Source organism: Miniopterus schreibersii (genome assembly GCF_964146895.1).
Source record: "Miniopterus schreibersii genome assembly, chromosome: 4".
Taxonomy (NCBI): domain Eukaryota; kingdom Metazoa; phylum Chordata; class Mammalia; order Chiroptera; family Miniopteridae; genus Miniopterus; species Miniopterus schreibersii.
Window position 1 is genome coordinate 95,176,685 of NC_138105.1, and position 18,119 is coordinate 95,194,803.

General features: G+C 48.0%; 1 protein-coding gene across 1 annotated transcript in view; it reads left to right on the top strand.

Moving 5' to 3' along the window:
* Positions 1 to 18,119, top strand: part of DOCK2 (dedicator of cytokinesis 2) — a 345,160-nt gene that overhangs the window by 297,914 nt on the left and 29,127 nt on the right. The window contains exons 34-38 of the mRNA XM_081135683.1: positions 4,463 to 4,548; positions 9,292 to 9,448; positions 11,321 to 11,361; positions 15,114 to 15,204; positions 15,813 to 15,932. Coding sequence (XP_080991809.1) covers positions 4,463 to 4,548; positions 9,292 to 9,448; positions 11,321 to 11,361; positions 15,114 to 15,204; positions 15,813 to 15,932 — 495 coding nt within the window. The remainder of the gene's footprint in view (positions 1 to 4,462; positions 4,549 to 9,291; positions 9,449 to 11,320; positions 11,362 to 15,113; positions 15,205 to 15,812; positions 15,933 to 18,119) is intronic.

Sequence of the window (18,119 nt, forward strand, 5' to 3'; positions counted from 1 at the left end):
GTCCGCCCCGCCTTCTCTCCTGCATTTACCCCTAACTGGGCTCCTCCCCCAGAATGTCTGCCTCATTCTACACCATATCTTGCCACCGCATAATTTTTCCTAAACCAGGTACTTACAGGGCAGCAGATTCCAAAGACCTTCCCTAAAATTCCTTGGGTATCTGGCCCCTCCCTCACTCATTGGTTCTAATCTTCCCTCTGTAGGGTCCAAACCCTTCTGCCTGCATTCAGGGCCCTCCTTGCTCTGCCTTCAGTCACTTCCCAGCCACTTCTTGAGTCGTGTGCACTTCACACATTCCCTCCAAAGGTGTGAGCACCAGCTGGCTCGGAAGGTGTCCTGGGGCCAGGTGTGCAAAAGAAACACTCGATGTGCCCGATGGTCCTAAGGAGAAGTGAGCTCCAGTCATTTCTGGGTCAGATCCTGAGAGCTGCCTGGTGCCCTCATGTCCTCAGAGGCTTGCCTGTAATGTGAATGTCCTGCCCTAAAGTATTTCCTTAATTGTGACATTCCCCTGACGTGCACCCACCTGTTTTCCATGAACCGGGTCAGCCTCGGGCTGCTCACTCCGGGCACGTGTTCATTCTAAGCATGCTTCCCAATTGCTTCTCTCCATTTCTCCCTTATCAAAAGAGACAGGACAATCAGGCTGACTAATGGGGTGGCTTCCTGGGTGGAAACCAGCTGGCATGCTTGGTGGTTGGTTGCTCAGCTGTGGGATGAGCAGACCCAGGCCTGGCTGTTTGATTCAGAATAAGCAGCCATGGAGAGTGGCCCAGGAAAGGATGAAGGCAAGGCCCCCGTGAGCCCCAAGTGGCCCCAAGCTCGATTCAGAGATAACCCCATAACTGAGGTCTGAAGTCCAGAGGCCTTGTCTAGAAACTGGCCTTCATGCATGACGCCAAAATAATCAGATAAGAGAAGACCCAGCTGGCCGGAAGATGGCAGGGTTCCCTTTCTCAAATCTCAGTTTCTTAAAGGAACTAGCAGAGCCCAGAAGAAACCCTGCCAGGGCCTTTGCTCCCAGCTCACCCGGTGTGGGGCCTGATTCCTGAGTCTTGTTCTCAGGTTGCCTGCGTGTGTTCGGCTCTCCCTTTGATTTCTGCACCTGCAGAGATCCTAGTCCTCCTGCTGAGGCCTCGCATTTTGGGAAAGCCCCCCTGCCTCCTGAGGCCATGGTTCACTGGGTGCAAGACACGTAGATTGGCTCAATCAGGAGTTAGCCTCTGAGAGCTCGGGGTGAGGCTGGGGAGGACGCTCCAGGGCAGTCATGCTTTCTGCTCTGAGTTTCTTTCCAACATCATTGCCAGATTTTCCTGCCTCCCTCTCTGGTCCAAATTAGATAGCTGATGCGTGAGACTGATAACCTTGACCCCCCATGAGTGCAGCACTTTACCCCAAACCACTGTAGACAGGGAGGATTCAGCAAGCATGGCCTTGGGTTAGCCACACTGTGGCTGGCGTGACTGTGTCCCTGCCAGGGGGACATGCCTCTCGCCCTCCCACATGGGGCTTGGGCATTTCACCTGGGTTCATAGCAAGACGATCTGCTCATAGGTCTGTCTCCATCACAAGACTGAGCTCATAGAAGGCAAAGGCTGGTCTCTCTGCCCTGAACTCCCAGCACCTGCCATGTGCCAGACACGAATGTGGCGAGGACCACGTCAGTGTTCCCTGGAGGAGTGGAAGCATTTAGACCACATCCCACCACATTTCAGAGAATGAGCCTCAGTGCAGGGAGGAGCACTACAGCGAATGTTTCTGTAATGTCGGGTGGAGATGCTGACCACTGGCATGCCCGTTGGAAAGGATAAGTGAGATTACAGTGCTAACGATGAGGACAGTGTCCACAATGTCACAATGATAACTGCTAACAAGCTCTGAGTGCCTACTATGTGCACGTTCCAAGCTGGCCTTTCACATGTGTTTTCCCATTAACTTCTTCCAGCTGCCACTATGAAGTAGGTGTTGTTCTAAATCTCCACTTAATAGATGAGAAAACTAAGCCGCAGGAAGGTTTATCAACTTGCCCAGGGTCACATGACAGAGAAAAAAGTCAAAGCGAGACTCAAATCAAGTCTGTTTGATGCCAAAAGCCATGGTCATCGCCATGCGAAAGCACAGCCCGCGCTGGAAGCAGGAGGAGCCGGCCTGCCCTGGGATGTGCTTGACTAAGACCTTCACTCCCCAGCCTGCTCTGGAGGGCTCAGGCTTGGTGGGTGGGGTGTCATCAGCTCTGCACATCCCCTGGCACCCTGCAATTTCCCTCCCCACAGGGTCTTTTGTGCCCCTGAGACAAGTGCTTATTTGCCCCACTTCTTGGCTCCAAAGGAAAGCTCATCTCACGAGGAACTGTGCCAGCATGCACCACTGAACAACGCAGACAAGGAAAACTGCTGCTTTCTCCCCCAAAGCTGCTTTCCAGGACCACTGGGCAGTCATGCAATAACAATAGCGCCAGCAGTCATCACAGGAGGGCGGCCAGCCCTGTGCGCACCTGGGCTCGTGCACGCCCTAGCACTGTATGTCCGGCACCCCTCTGGTCCCCTGACGGCCCAGGCGGCAGTATACCCACAGAGTATACGGACAGGGCATAGACACCTGAGGGCCCACAGGCCACAGCCACCCTGCCGCCTACTTTCCTAAACCAAGTCGTACTGGAACCCAGCCATGCTGGCTCCTTATGTGCCATCCGAGGCTGCTTTTGTGACAACAGCAGAGGTGAACAGTTGCGGCAGACTGACCTGCAAAGCCTGAAATATTTACTCTCTGGCCCTTTGTAGAGGATGTTTGCTGAGCCCTGATGTAAACTGTGAAACCGAGGGTTAGAAAGACCTACTCGTTTCCTCCAGTGGTGGAAGGAATGGGGGAGACATTTAAAGTCAGACAGCCTGACCTCAGAGCCCACTCTTGTAGTCCCTCGGCTATATTTCTCCCTGCCCCAAGCTCAGCACAGTTGACATCTCTATCAGGATAGCCCCACTCCCCGACTTTGGAGAATATGTGATGATAAAAATGCTGAACAAAATGCGTCTTACTGTAAGGGACGTGTCCATGTGCCAACAGGCAGCCCAGCCCCTCACCAGACCGGCCTCACATGGGCCTTGCTCTTATTTCCTTTCCCTCCCTCCCTCCTTTCCTTCCTCCCTCCCATTTTTTTTTTTTTTTATTAAATATATCTTTATTGATTTCAGAGAGAGGAAAGGAGAGGGAGAGGGAGAGAGAGAGATAGAAACACCAATGATGAGAGTCATTGATTGGCTGCCCCCTGCAGGCCCCCTGCTGGGGATCGAGCCCGCAACCCGGGCATGTGCTCTGATCGGGAATCGAACCCTGATCGCCTGGATCCTAGGTCGACGCTCAACCCCTGAGCCATGCCTGGCCGCGCCCCCTCCCATTCTTTCTTGCTTTCTTTCTTGAACTGCCTGCTCCAACTGAACTGCTCTCCTCATTTCCCCTCATTCCCACCTCCACCCTTTGCTCACTCCATGCCCCCACCTGGTGCCCCTCCTTCTCATATGCATCAGCCCTACCACCCTTCTAGGCCTCGCTCATCTCCTTCCATAAACCTTTCTCCAGTGGAATCTCACAGGAAATTCTCTCTACTCTGCATCAGCACAAGCTTCTGGTCCTTTCTGTTGGTCCTTAGCACACCAAAATGAGGCAACAGTGGCACTGTGGATGCCATGTGAGCAGGGGGCAGTGAATCTGGTCCCTGCCATCCATCACCTAAAGATCCCGGCTCCCTGGACCAGGTCTGGGCCTTGTGTACTGGAAAGCGCCTGCCCAAAGGCCTCTGCCCTTCATCTGAGTCTGTAGACGGGCCAGTTAAACTCCGAGCCTCTACTTCTTCATCTGTGACAATGACTGACACTTACTGAGGGGGTGCCAAGCAGGGCTGGCTTCTTTTCACGCATTATTGTGAAGGCTTGGACAAAAAGACTGGGTTAGGAGCCAGGAGTACCCAAGGGCTCCCTTGACCTTGGTAACCATCTAATTTTGTGGTAAACTGGGAGAAAAGTGGACTGTATGACTTGGATGGACACATCAGGGTGTGATACTAAAGTAGTCTAGACCATTTCGCCTTACAGCCCTGTAAAAGGGAGACCTCGTGGACCTTCAAAATATTGAGTGAGCCACACACTCAACTGGGTGAAATGCTTCTTGACATTGAAAGTAGGGAGACAGAACACTCTCCAACCTCAGCGTTACAAGATTTGGGAGAGCTGATAGTGCAGACTTACTTTCAGGTCACTTAGCTAGTCCGGTTTCTGATCATCCCAGTGTCACCCGTCTTGACTCTCTGAGGCATCAGCTCATGTAAACAGGATGGCTTTGGGTATGACCAGATCCAGGGGCTTGAAGATGGCATCAGGTTTCAGTTGGTTAAAATGGTGAAGTGACTAATTTCAACATCCATCCATCTAATGTTGCTGTCGCTGATTTTCATCTCTGACTTCTTCAGTTTGAAAACGAAATCATCCTCAAGCTGGACCACGAGGTGGAAGGTGGCCGAGGGGACGAGCAATACATGCAGCTGTTGGAGTCCATGTGAGTTCAGTGCCAGGGGCTGGGGGGCCCAGGCCCCGGGGGCTCCAGGGCTGTGTCCTCCCTGGAGACCAGTCTGGGTGCTCGTGGGTGTTGAGGAAACTGTTTTTGGAAGAAACCTCACATCTCTCTCTGGATGTCTGTGTCTTCGATAGTGACAGGCGGCTTCCGTTTCTCCACACCTTCCTCAGCGCTTGCTAGTGTCAGCCTTACTAGTTATAGCCGCCCTAGTGAGGGTGAAATGGTGTGTCACTGTGGTTGGACTTGCATTTCCTTCATGGCTAATGCTGTTGAGCATCTTTTCGTGGGCATATTGTCCGTTTATGTATCTTTGGAGAAAGGCACTGGGTTTTGTTCCTGGTTCCACCACTAGGCAGCTGCACAGCATCGGGCCCACCATGAACACCTTTGGCTTGTTCGATGGGGACAAGAGGCCCTCGGTGGTTATTTTAAAGATGGAATACCTAAAGCACCTGGCACACAACAGGTAAAAGCTCAGTAAATGGACTCTCAGTGTCTGTCATGGTAATTGCTGCCTTCCAACCCCCCACCCCCAAGACTTCTCCCCTGGTTTAGGAATGTGGCTCAGACACCCCAAATTTCCTCCTAATTGTAGATTTCCTTGATTTGGTTAACTCTCTGATATAACTCTGATTTTGGATGCTTACTCTAATCTTCTTTGAGTATTTTAACTTTAACAACAAAAGCAAGCTCAAGGCCTTGCTCTGAGTCTCACAAGGACCCTTCTGGCCCTGCCCAGCAGGCAGAGTGGAGTCCCAGGTAGCAGCATCCCAGCTGGTCCCCACCCCTCCCTGTCCCTGCACAGCCCTCACTAAACACCTAGAACACAAAGGCTGCTCTGTTGAAGGAGAAACCTGCTCCTCGATGGATACTGAGGCTGGTTGTCCAGGGGAAACAGTGACATTTTGTCTGAGTCAATGTTTAGCTTAAAGGTCTGAAAAGGAAAATCTAAATATTGACCAGAAGTGAAACCATGTACACTGCTGGCAATTTCCATTTTTATAAGCGGATGGGCCCTGTGGCAGTCTTTAGATGGTCAGCGGGATCTTCAAATCCTTCCTGAGTGATTATTTATAAAAGGAACCCTCAGAAGTGGAGGAAATGAAAAACAGCTCATTATTTTTCTCCTGAGCTAGAGGTGTGAGTGATTTTTACAAAACTAATCAAGCCCAACCCCAGGAGCCAGGAACCAGGAGCCAGGACCCCATGGAACATCCAGTGGCCAAGTCCCTGCTTATTCCTTTGAACTCTCTGGGCCTCAGTGTCCTTATCTGCATAGTGGGGATAAAAATACCATACAGCCCTTAGAGTTTTTGCTGAGATAACCAAAAAAGATCATGTAAAATGCTTAGCACAGTTTCTGACACCTCGTAGGTAAGCCAGTGATATTAACTGTGATGATTATTAATCTCCAGTTTGATAGAAATGCGGTCCTTTGAAGCATGCGCCCACCTGTCTTTTCTCCCCCAGGGTAGTCATCCTCAGTTCCTCCAGCCCTTCACATCTGTCTCAAAGTGAAGGTCCCTGTGAATAGAGAGATGAGATGTTCTCTACTTTCCTGTATCCCATCTGCTTGGGAATATTTCTAGAAGAAGGGAGAGGCCTGGAAGGCTAAAGGGGACAGAGAATGTGTGTTCTGGGCCTGGGTCTCACCCAACTAGTTCCATATGTGAAAGAGGTGCTCCATGCATAGTTTTTAAAGGAATCAGTGACAGTTTGGTTCTGTTGGCACGGTTGGAAAGCATAGGCCTGGGTTCCTGCTTCTGAAGGCACCCCATGCTGCATGCAGATCAGTCCAAGTGTGAGCTTCCTCCAGCTCCCCAAGGCGGATCATAGACTCGCCACCCCTCCTTCCACAGAAGGAGGAATTATCTGCATCACCTGGAGGTTTCCACGGCCCTTTCTCATTGTCACTTACACGCCACTCTGCGCCTCGAAGGAAAGGAACAGCTGTGTGACCTTGGTAGGACCAAGATCAGAGCCCAGCCCAGGGACCTCGGGCCTCATCTGTAAATTCAGGGTTTTCATATGCCTACCTCAGGGAGATGTGAGTGTTAAACAAGATGCTCAATAAAACGGGCTTAGCAAAGCCTCTGGGACGCAGGAAGTACTCAATAAGTGGCAGTGCCGTTATTTATTATGGTAACTTTTTATTTCTCTGTCTGCTTCCTATATTTCTACATTGCTAGACTGTGATATTCCGGAGGTCAGAGACTTCCTAGTTTCTAGAATAGTCATGTTTAGTGGATATATGAGTGGTGGATAGATGGATAGTGGGAGGATGGATGGATGATTTCAAACCAACCTGCCCATTCATCTCACAATCCTAGGCCATGTGAGCAGCTTTCTTACCTCTTTCCTAGAGAATAGAGGAACTAAGAAAGCCAAGACTTTGTTCTTCTTAACCCTGGCTTCTCAAATGACCAACAGCATTAGCCTCGCCTGGGAGCTTGTTAGAAACGCAGAAACTCAAGCCCTAGCAGATCTGTTGAATCAGCCTCGATTCACACAGTGCCCAGACGTGCCCTCGCACATAGAAGTTTGCAAAGCAGTGGACTAAGCCAGTGGTTCTTAATGTTGACTGCACATCAGAATCACCTGGAGAACTTAAACAGTAAAATTCTGCCTGGCCCCCACCCCTAAAAATGCAAAGTCATTTAACCAGTGTGGGCACTGCGCTTTATAAAAGCTCCCCCTGGTGACTCTAACACGTGGCCAGGGCAGAGACCACTGGTCTGGCTGTGCTCAGGCTCTGAGATGCCTTCTGCTCCCGAAGGCTGAGAGAATTCACACGCTCAACTCCGGATTGCATGTGTTTAGGGTGGGAAGCAGGGCTGGACCTGACCGTCCTGGATGGAGTCAGGCACAGCTATGACTGAGCCAGACAGGCCAAAATCAAAGGGCAATTTGCATCTCTGTCTGAGAGCTGGAAACAGGTGCTTCTCCCACTGAGAAGATGGATTTGTCCAGTCACAGCCACAGTTTGTGATGTCGTTCCCTCCTTGCAGCCAGGTTTGGCTTCTGGTAGGAAATGACCCCCCCACACATACTCTGAATCCTCACCTTTCTCATCTGTCCCCTCCTAGGAGCTCTCCGGTCTTAAACTGCCGCAGGAGAGCAGGCAGAAACAAATGGTCTGGGTGATGTTCGTCTACAGCTACTCAGGTGCCTGAGAACATACCCAATGCTTCTCTGCGGGGAGACATTTAATGGTGATTGTCTTGATTCCCAAGGTCACCGCTTACTACCTGCTTGATATTGGGAAGGTCATTTAACCTTTCTGAGCCTCACTTTCGTGAGTTGTAAAATGAGGGGAATATTTTTTATTAATCAGAATTTCCATGATGATTTCTTAAGAAAAAGTGATTAGTGCAAGATCTGGTGCAGAATAAGTGATTAATAAGAAGTAATCATTAATCAAAATTTCAATCCATCTCTTCCAAACTTGCCTACGGGTCAACTAAGGGTAGATATGATTCTTTTTGATATTTCTCTTTTATTTTATATCTTTCTCCCATCCCCGCCCCAAGCAATGCCTAGCACAGTGCCTAGCAACCACCATGTGCTTAAAGAATGTCACTTTTTTATATTTGTTTCTAAAATGTAAAATATTAATATTATAACAAATGTAACATTTTCAGTAATAAATGTGCATTTAAATTGAAAAGTGGACACTGTCTTCCTGTATTCCCCCACCTGGACCCTTGTTCAGAAGCAACCACTATGAAGAGTTTGGGGTTACCCCTTCCTGACCATACCCTGCAGATTTATAAACACAGAGACTCATGAGGCAGGCACACGTTTGCACTCACACATAGTGCTTGGAGGTTGACAGCTCAGACACAAAAAGCCAGACCGTTGGTATTTGTCACCTGTGAGACCTTGGACAAGTTAGTTGACCTCTCTGTGACTTAGTGTCCCCATCTGCGAATGTTCCATTTCATAAGACTGTGTGATGGGAATTTAAATGAGTTAAAATTTATAAGATGATCAGAATAATGCCTGGGATGTGGCTCTATGTGAGTTGGTTAAATAAAAAATATTATTCAGAGACTTACTTTTCTCACCTATATGTTTTGTAGAGATTTTGTGTCAAAACACATTGATCTCTCATACTTTCTAATGGCTTAATAGAATTACATTGTGTGAATATGGTTTAATTTACTGAACCATTTGACTGTTGATGGAAATGTAGAATTGTTCCAACTATTTCACTATTAGACATAGTTTATAAGTATTATAAATACATTCTTGCATCCTTCTGAGAATATTTCTGTAGAATAGATTCCCTGAAGTAGACTTGTTGGGTCAAACAACACGTACATTTGCAATTTTGATATTGTGAAAATTTCTGCCCCCAAAGTTGTAGTGATTTACTCACAATGCATGTGCATAAAAGTGACTGTTTCTGCACCCCATTGCCCACACATTTATTTTTATTTTTTCCTATTTTGATGGTGGGGGGAAGATGATAGTTGACCCTCGAATGCCGCAGGTTTGAAATGCACAGGTTAATTGAACTGTGGTCCATTGAACTGCTGTATATGTGCAAATAAGTGTATAAACAAATCAGGGGTCAAATAAGTGAACAAAATGAGCCAGTGAACCAGGGGAACTCGGAGTCACCATATCATTTGGCTTGTGCTCCCCCACCTGCCGTACCCTTGCCCCAGCACACCTGCCTGGCCTGCCTGGCACCCACTGCCCTCCTGTCTGTGCCCGCAGCCTGATGGAGTGCTCCGCCGAGCACCCGACCATTGCCAAGTCCGTGGAGAGCTTCGTGAATCTGGTGAAAGGCCTCCTGGAGAAGCTGCTGGATTACCGGGGCGTGATGACGGACGAGAGCAAGGACAACCGCATGAGCTGCACCGTGAACCTGCTGGTAGGTGGGCTGGCAGCGACCCCCGGGTCCAAGTGGGACTGGAGTCCTGGCGCCAGGCCTGGCTCTGGAGTTCACTCTTCTTGATCAGAATGCGGCACTGAGGGCCTTGGGGATCAGACAGATGTGGGGTGAACCCCTGCTTTGCCACCTGCTAGCTCTGTGTCTCAAGGCCAGTCGCTTCACTTTCCTGTGCCTCAGTTTCCTCATATCTGAAAGGGGGCTGAGTATTACCTTGAGCACTAGCCCATCGCCTGGAAGGAAGGCAGCGGCAGACAGTGGTTAAGGGGATGAGCTTCAGAGACACAGCCCACAGTTCTCACGCTCCCTCTGATAATAAATGGAATGGATAAGTCAAGGAAGCTTTCCGAAGGTTCAGTGTGCTTATCTGTTCCATGGAGAAAAGCATAGTGCCCGTTTCAGAGGCTGTGCAGCCTGGCCTGTGGTTAAATGCTCACTGTGTGGTAGTTTCCCTCTCTTATGGAATGAAGTAATTCTAGTAAGTAGAATTTATAGAAAATGACTATGGGACACAGGCTAGCCAGGGCAGCTCCTGCCATGGGCCAGCTCCCAAAAGGTTGCCCTTCCTGTGTCCTGTGATACAGTCATGAGACAGGGAGTGGCAGCCACAGTCCCTCACACCCACCCTTCAGCCCACCTCAAGTAGTTTAAATGCATAAAGTTGGCCAAAGACCACGTGGCAGCCATCACGACGAGCCCCCTGCCATTCCGAGCGTTCTAGAAACACTGCACAAGTCCTGTCCCCAGAGTTCTGTCGTGTGGCCTTCCTTTCCTTTTTAACAGCCTGGATATTGCTATTGATTTCCCAAAATGCTAAAGGGAGTTTACAAACCCTGATTATAGCAGAAGGGAATTCATTGCTAATAGCTCCATGAGGCCCAGTTTACATACGAGCACGAAGAGGGGTTTCCAGGAGTTTAGCAGTTTGTGAAGACGCAGAAGTTGGTAGAAGAAATCGACCTTCCACAGTCAGACTGACTAGGGAGAAAGCTTTGGACAGACTGTTCTAGAAGCAAATAGATGCTGCTAGTTTCTGGTGTCAGTGTGGTTTCCAGGAGGAGGACAGGGTGGCGGTAGGGGTGTCAGGAGAGCTGAGGTGTAGTACGGCTCTGCCACCCACTGACTGTGTGCCTGGAACACAACGTCTGCCCCTCTCTGAGCCTCAAGTGCACATGGTTGCATTGGATTAAATCTGGGTTTTCTCCAAGCATGGCTCACAGATCAGATCATGACCTCCGGGCTCAAAATCTGTAAGAACTTGTTTAAAAATGCATGGGGTTAGGATCTCTGGTGGTGAGCCCAGAACGACTACACGTCTGAATGACCCCTGAGCTCAGATAGGTAGAGGCAGATTTAAACGCCTTTGGCTGTGGAATCTCATCATAAGCCCCTATAGTTCTGCACTCTCAGGAGTTATGGTCTGTTATCATCACTGGGATCTATCATGATTATTACTATTACTCTGATTATTGCTATTACTCTTATTTTAACTCAGGTCCAACAGAGTACAGGGTCTGAGCATTTAAAGGTCACACTGGGCTGTGTCTCATAGTAGACTATCAGCACAGACTGTCTCTGCCTTGGCAGCACACCTCTCAGCATAGCAAATAGCTCAACTGCATGCCTGATCTGTGATGGCTAAGATACTTCCTCTATCCCTTTATAGTCTAAGGATCAGGGAAGTGACTTTCAAAGCAGAATCTCCTAATGAGGCTGTTTGATGCATTCAGGAAAGTAAATTTCTTGCTCCCATCTCAGGGCATCCAGTCTCCCTCTCGTCTCCATCACTGTACCCTCCACCCCTGCCACTCTGCAAAGAAAAACACTCATCACATTGTTTTCCTCCCCACCTAGAATTTCTACAAAGATAACAATCGGGAAGAGATGTACATAAGGTAAGATTTTTGTTTTCTAAAACCCAGACTTGCTGTGTCACTCTCCTGATCACTATCCATCAATGGCTCCCTACTGCCTTCAGGGTAGAATTTAAAAGTATCTTCTTGGTATCAGGCCATCTGTGTTCTGATTCCCATCACTCTCCCCAGATTCAGCTCCTTTCATTTGACTCTAATCAGCCCCCCAGACCCACTGGAGTCCTCTGACCTGCCATGCTGTTTTGTGACATCCACAGGTCTTACTCTCCTTAACTCACTTTGTGGATCGAGCTGGTGAATAGCACTTGAATTTGTTGCAAGGCTGGCCTGGGAAGCCCAAGTCCTGGATTTATAAGGCATGTAGCCAGGTCATTGGAAGCCCAGTTTCAAAGGGGAAAAAATGCACAATCCTGCTTTTTTGTAGGCATTTAAAAGATAGCTATTTGAGTGTGTCATGAAGGATTTTGTGAGGGACATTAGCCTGGAGCAAAGAACTCCCTTGCCAGTTTTTCTCAGAATCTCGTATTTTTCCCGCAAAGTCTTAAAAAAAAATATTGTTTTTACTCATTGCAAAAATAATACATATTAGTTACCAAAACAAAAAATACTCATAAAATACAGATAAGCAAAACAAAAAAATGAAATAAAATCCCATAATCCATACATATTCCCTGACCCTTTTATATTTATATATAGATTGAATTCTGTGCATGCATATTTTTTGCAAAAATGGGCTCATATTGATCATACTTTATTCTTTGCTTGACAAGAATTCCATGTCAACATATATATTTCAACATCATTTTTAATGAAACTATAAAATTCTCTTTCTAGAATGTATCATAATTTATATAGCTAATTCTATATTGTTGAACACTTAGGTATTTCACACTTTTTTCTGTCATAAACAGCACAGTGACATAGTTCTTGGACATCTCTATCTTCATGCACATCTTTACGTGACAAGTACCTGAAGTTGACCATCAGATTAACAAGCGTGGCTCCTTCAAGGCTTTTGACTCGAAGTCCGATCTCACTCTTCTATTACTGCAGATACTTACGTGCTTAGTTTAGCATTATTCCAGAGACGGGAACTATCACTTGGGAAAAGAATAATTCCATAGTTTGTCCTGAGCTTCGAGAGTATTAATAGTATCACTAGACATGACTTATTGTAGTAGCACAAAGCTGTGGGGTTTGAGAGGCCTGGGGTCTGCCCCTTGTTTCTCTGTGACCCTGGTTGTATCACACAGTCTCTCTGGTCTGAGGTTTCCCCCATAGGATGTCTTCATTCTACCTTGTGTTCTGAGGATTACAAGAGATGCTACAGGAAAAGGGCCCAGCACACGGTCCCCTCCCTCCAATCTCTCTTCTCTCCTTCCCATTTTAGAAACACAGATGGTGACTCCCAGATCTCCATAAACTTTAGCGATCTGAGTCCTATATAGTAATCTAGGAAAACCACATTTGCCTTAACCAGATGTTAGAAGTAGGATATAGTCTGAAAATCTGTTCTGTTTGGCAGACATAGTATTTAAAACACTTTTAATTGTTTGCCCAATTTTTAAAATCTAGAGATTTTACCAAAAAAAAAAAAAAAATTCCCATTTCTCCTGAAAATCTCAGAAGATATGGCAACACAGGGCCCTTATCCTGTCCTGACAACTGTCACCTGGACTGGTGGTGGCAGCCCCTTTGGCCAGGGCATGGGAGCTCTGGTCACAGCACTGTCTCTGCTCACCATTAAACCTCACCAGGGCATTTCACTCAGCTGCCCACCTCGCATCTGTAGTTGTTCAAGTTTGAGCCCCAAGTTGGGCTCGTCAGGGTGTCTTGCTTTGGGCTTTGTAGTTGATCACCGAACTCTGGAATTGACAAAGGAGAGGAGAGGGTGCGTTGGCTAATTAAGGAGTTGAAAGTAGAAGGAAGGCTCTCCCCCTGACTGCTCCCTCCAAGTGTTTTAGACCCAGCCATCAGGGATCCAGGAGACCGAGGACAGGCAGGGTGAGACAAAGTAGGATTCAGCCATGGATGGAGGGGTTTCTAAAGGTGGACCACAGGCTCAACACTCCATGCATGCAGGCCAAGTGCAATTTCACTAATAACTCTGATTGATCAGCAGAAAGTCAAGGGGGGGGGGGGGTGGAAAGGCCATGATTGTAGAGACAGAAATAGCTGGTTTCAAAACCTGGTTTTACCTATTTTTAGCTCTGTCTACTTTAACACAGGTCTCAGTCTGCTTATCTATAAAAGGATTGTTGGGAGAATGAATTGATATAATATATAAAGCACCCATTTGGTGAATGAATGAATGAACGAACAAACAAATGAGTGAACGAATAAATCTTTCTGTCTGAGATGCTCCCCACTCGTGCCCTTACCTTCAGATCCCAGCCCCGCTGTCACACTAAGGAACCTTGCTGGCATCCCCACCTGGGTGAATCCTCCTGTCGTCGTGCCGTAGCCTCTCCTTCAGGACATTGATCACAGCTGGATTTTGGCAATTACTTACTTGATTATTGGGTTGACCTGTGCCTCCTTTCCTAGACTATAAATTCCAAGTCCTGAAAGCTGTGTCTGCTTTGGTCTCCACACACCTCTACTGCCTGGGACAGCCTGTGCTCAGTAGTGCAACTTAGCTGATTGAAGAAACAAATGAGCCAAAGGGCACGGGGATGTCCTGGCTCATTTGTTATCAACAACCACTAGCTGACCCTTTTTCTCCTTAAAATCTTCGCCAGTTCCTACCTCAAGATCAGAGCACCGAGTTCACAATGATAATGCATAAGAACCATTATTGCTCAGTGCTGGCTGTGGCTGATCACTTTCCGTGCAAACTCACATGTATTAGCAGCAATGCTGGCTGTCAGTTTCTGAGCCTTCACACATGGCCTGCTTGGCTCTTTATATGCCCATAGGTAGGTTCTGTGAGCATTGTCATTTTACAGATGAGCAAAGGAGGGCACCGAAAAGTTAACTGCCCCTTAATACCTATTATGTATCAGTTATCTAAGAATTGACCAGAGCTCCCTTCCCTTGTTTCTATCCTGTCCTCAACACCTCTCATCTGTGGAGTCATCCCAGGGGTCAGAATTGAAACATCACATTGTAAAGGGATGGGAGGTGGGGATGTGATTGTTGTTGAATAATAGATTCTCCCTGCTGACAGCTCCAGGGCTCAAAGTGAATATCCAGTCTCCAGCCCCTAGTCCACTTCCTCTATACCCAGAGGACACTGAAGAGAGGGCACAGTGCTGTGGCTTGTTCATGCTCCTGGAATAGTACAATGATCAGAGCGTGGGCTCTAAGGGCAACTAGCCTGGGATCACGTTTCAGCTCTTCTGTTTATTAGCACATGACTTCTGACAGGTTATTTAGCTCTTCTTCCCTGATTTCCCTTGTCATATTGCATTGGCTAGAGTCCTCAGTATGAAGTAAATGGTACTGGCTAGAAGCATACCTAACTTTTCCAGGCCATAGTTTTCTCATCTGAAAATGGGTATCCTCAATGGACCCATTTTACAGGGTTGTCATTCATGAGGATTAAATGATCTGAGGGATTTAAAACACTTAGCATAGTACCTATCACGCCTCAAGTGCCCCACAGATGCCAAGTGCTGTTTTCGTGATCACACAGAGGGGCTGGCTGTCAGGGATAGAGAACTCCCTGGTGACCCCCAGAGATACTCAGTTGTTCTGTCTGGCTTCTGCCTGGCCCTGCCACCTGCCTCCTTATTGCTGTACCTGATAATTCAGCATGTTTCCCCAAACAGGTACCTGTACAAACTCCGCGATCTTCACCTAGACTGTGACAACTACACGGAGGCTGCCTACACGCTCCTTCTCCACACCTGGCTTCTCAAGGTACTGCCCTTCCAGTGACATGGATTCATGCTGGGATCCCCTCGGGGCCCTCACAGCAAGTTGGAGAGTTTAAAAAAAAAAAAAAGCCAAATTTTGTTTTGTTGTGAGTTCCAAAACTCTTGACCTGGCAGGTTCCTTTTCTGCACTGCATCACCTGGTCACAGAAGGTCTCGGGTGATTATCACATTAAGCAGCAACAGTAACTCCTCGAGATAGGTCTTGCAGTTTTATAGAACATCCGACTATTTTATATAACATCCAGACATCAACTATAAATTATTAGCATGCCCAGTGAGCTATTTTCCTCCTCTTGAAAGCACTGCAGCAGCTGGACAGTCGAAGGGATTTCCTTTGGCTTTTGAAGAGCTGGGACCATGTCTCCTCGGGGTTCAGAGAAAATCCCTACAAACCATGTATGAGCCAATAGAGAGTCAAGTGGACTTGGCAAAAATCAGGAGGCACTGCCCAAATGGAACCTGCAGACCAGCACCTCTCTGACTGAACCCTGACACCAGGGTTGCAGGGAGGCAACTCCTCATCAGTGGGGGAGACTTCTGTCCTCAGTGGCCTCTCAGCCCCTGGTGACTCCATGTGTCCTCTCTCCACAGTGGTCAGATGAGCAGTGCGCATCGCAGGTCATGCAGACGGGCCAGCAGCACCCTCAGACCCACCGACAGCTGAAGGAGACGCTGTATGAGATCATCATAGGCTACTTTGACAAAGGAAAGGTAATTTGTCCCTGCCTTTCCTCTCTGTGGGGACCCTGCTCCTGGGAAGGGCAATTCCTCTCCTATACTCCACACCTGATCCATCTGCAGATCTCTGTCCCAATCCTAAATCTGATCACTCCTCTCCATCTTTCTCCATCTCTAGACTTACCACCTTCATTCAGGGCACCAGTATTGCACACCTGGACATTCCATGAGCCCTAAGCAGTCTCCCTGCTTCCTCTATTGCCCCGCAGAGTTTCTCCATATGGGAAACGGGGTGATCATAAAAGATATTTTGAATCACACCATTCTCCTGCTTACACCTTAGTGGTCCCTCCATTGCACTTAGAACAAATTACACAATCCTCTCCATCACCTGTGGGGCCCCACATGCGCTATCCTCTGAATGCTTCTCATTTCATTCCTGCCAGGCTCCCTCTTTCTCACATACTCTATGCCATGCTTATTTCTACCTTAGGGCCTTTGCACTTGCTTTTCCCAGCTTAGAACATTCCTCTTCCATAGCAGCTCATGGCTGGCTCCTTTCCATGGCTCAGGGCTTTGCTTAGACGTCATGTCCTCAAGGAAGCCTTCCCTGATCACCCAAGACAAAGCAGCACTCAGCCTGAGTCACCCTCATTGCCTCCTCAAAGCCCCGTCGCCGTCGCTCTCAGGCATCACCTTGTTCATTTCAGTTTCACTTGCCTTTTTCCTGGCCCCTCACTCTAGAGTGCAGTGCAGACGGAGGCCCATCCACTGCTGAATGTCCCGTGGCTGGAACAGAGCCTGACGCACAGGGCCCAACAAATATACTTTGAATAACTAAACAGATCGAATGTATGAATGACACCATGGTGCCATCATTGATCTCTAAGCAGCAAGGACAGAATGCTTGATTGGGCTTGGTTAGGAGAGTAGCCAGACCAACTGCTGCCCACCCTCCAGTCTCCAGGGCACCTTTAGGGAGCTTCAACCTCGTGCTAACACTCACCCTGTAGGAGACATGGCCTGGCTAAGTTCTCAGGCTCTGGAGCCGCTGGCCTGGGTTTCAAATCTTGCTCCTCTACCCACAGTTCCCTTGGCCTCTCAGAGACTCCAGTTCCCCACCCAGAGTACTAATGGTACCTACTTCCTAGTAAAATTGTGACAATTAGATGAGAAGTTGCGTGTAGAGCATCTAGCACATGACCTAGTACATAGTACATAATATCTTGTTGAGTTGTAACTGTCACTGTTAATCCTCAACTCGGCCTTCAAGTCCCCAGTTGACGGGCCATTTCATCCAAGCCTTTCTCGAGTCCTCGGTTTACCTACCGCCTCTCTTCTGAATCTCAAGGCCTCCTGCAGTTCATCAGGATACAACTTAACACTTAATTTTGGTCTGTCTTCATTGCATCTGTCTTAGTCTGATCTCCCCACCTTCCCTGGAAAGACACAATGAGGTAATGTCTGTGCAAGGGCTTATAAATTCCCGGGAGTTGGGCAATGAAGAACCTAGTTTTTATAATTTACAATTATAAGCCTCTTGAGGGCAGAGACTCTGCCATCTCTGGAACCTCCTGCCCTGCAGGACATTGAGTCAGCTTACTGTTGGTTTATCAGCTTATGAAGTCGGTCACGGCAGGGGGGGAGGGGAGCCCCAAAAGTGCATGCTGAGCTTTGTCCTCTGAAGGTATCCAGTTCAGCCCACCCTGTGCTGAGCAGGGAGGAAAAAGGCATGATCCCCAATCTTAAAGACCTTACCATCCTGTTGACAAACAGCAGTGCCGATCATAATCCTTTTTGTACGTTACCCTTTGGTGTTGTGCAGTTGTGGGGGCGGGCGGGGAGCAGAGTGGTAACATAAGTATGTTGAGAGCAGAGAGCAGGGAGCAGATGGGTACAGCTCACTCTGAAAGTCACTGCTGTGGAAGCTTCTAGAATGAAGCCCACATTCCTTAGCATCCCTTCAACTTTTTTTACCCACACCTCCCCTCATGGAAGCTCATTGCTCCAGACACACAATGGCTTTCTACCCCATAAATCCATTTGTCATCACTTGGTAGACTCCTCTACATCCCTCAGAACCCAACTATTATATCTGTTTTTGTGTATGCTTTACGTTCCATCTTTGTATCTGCCCCATAACTGTATACCATGCTGTGCCTCAAAGCCAGCAGGCACTGTAATATATTAGACTTGGGGATAAGTGACTGTCAGAGGACC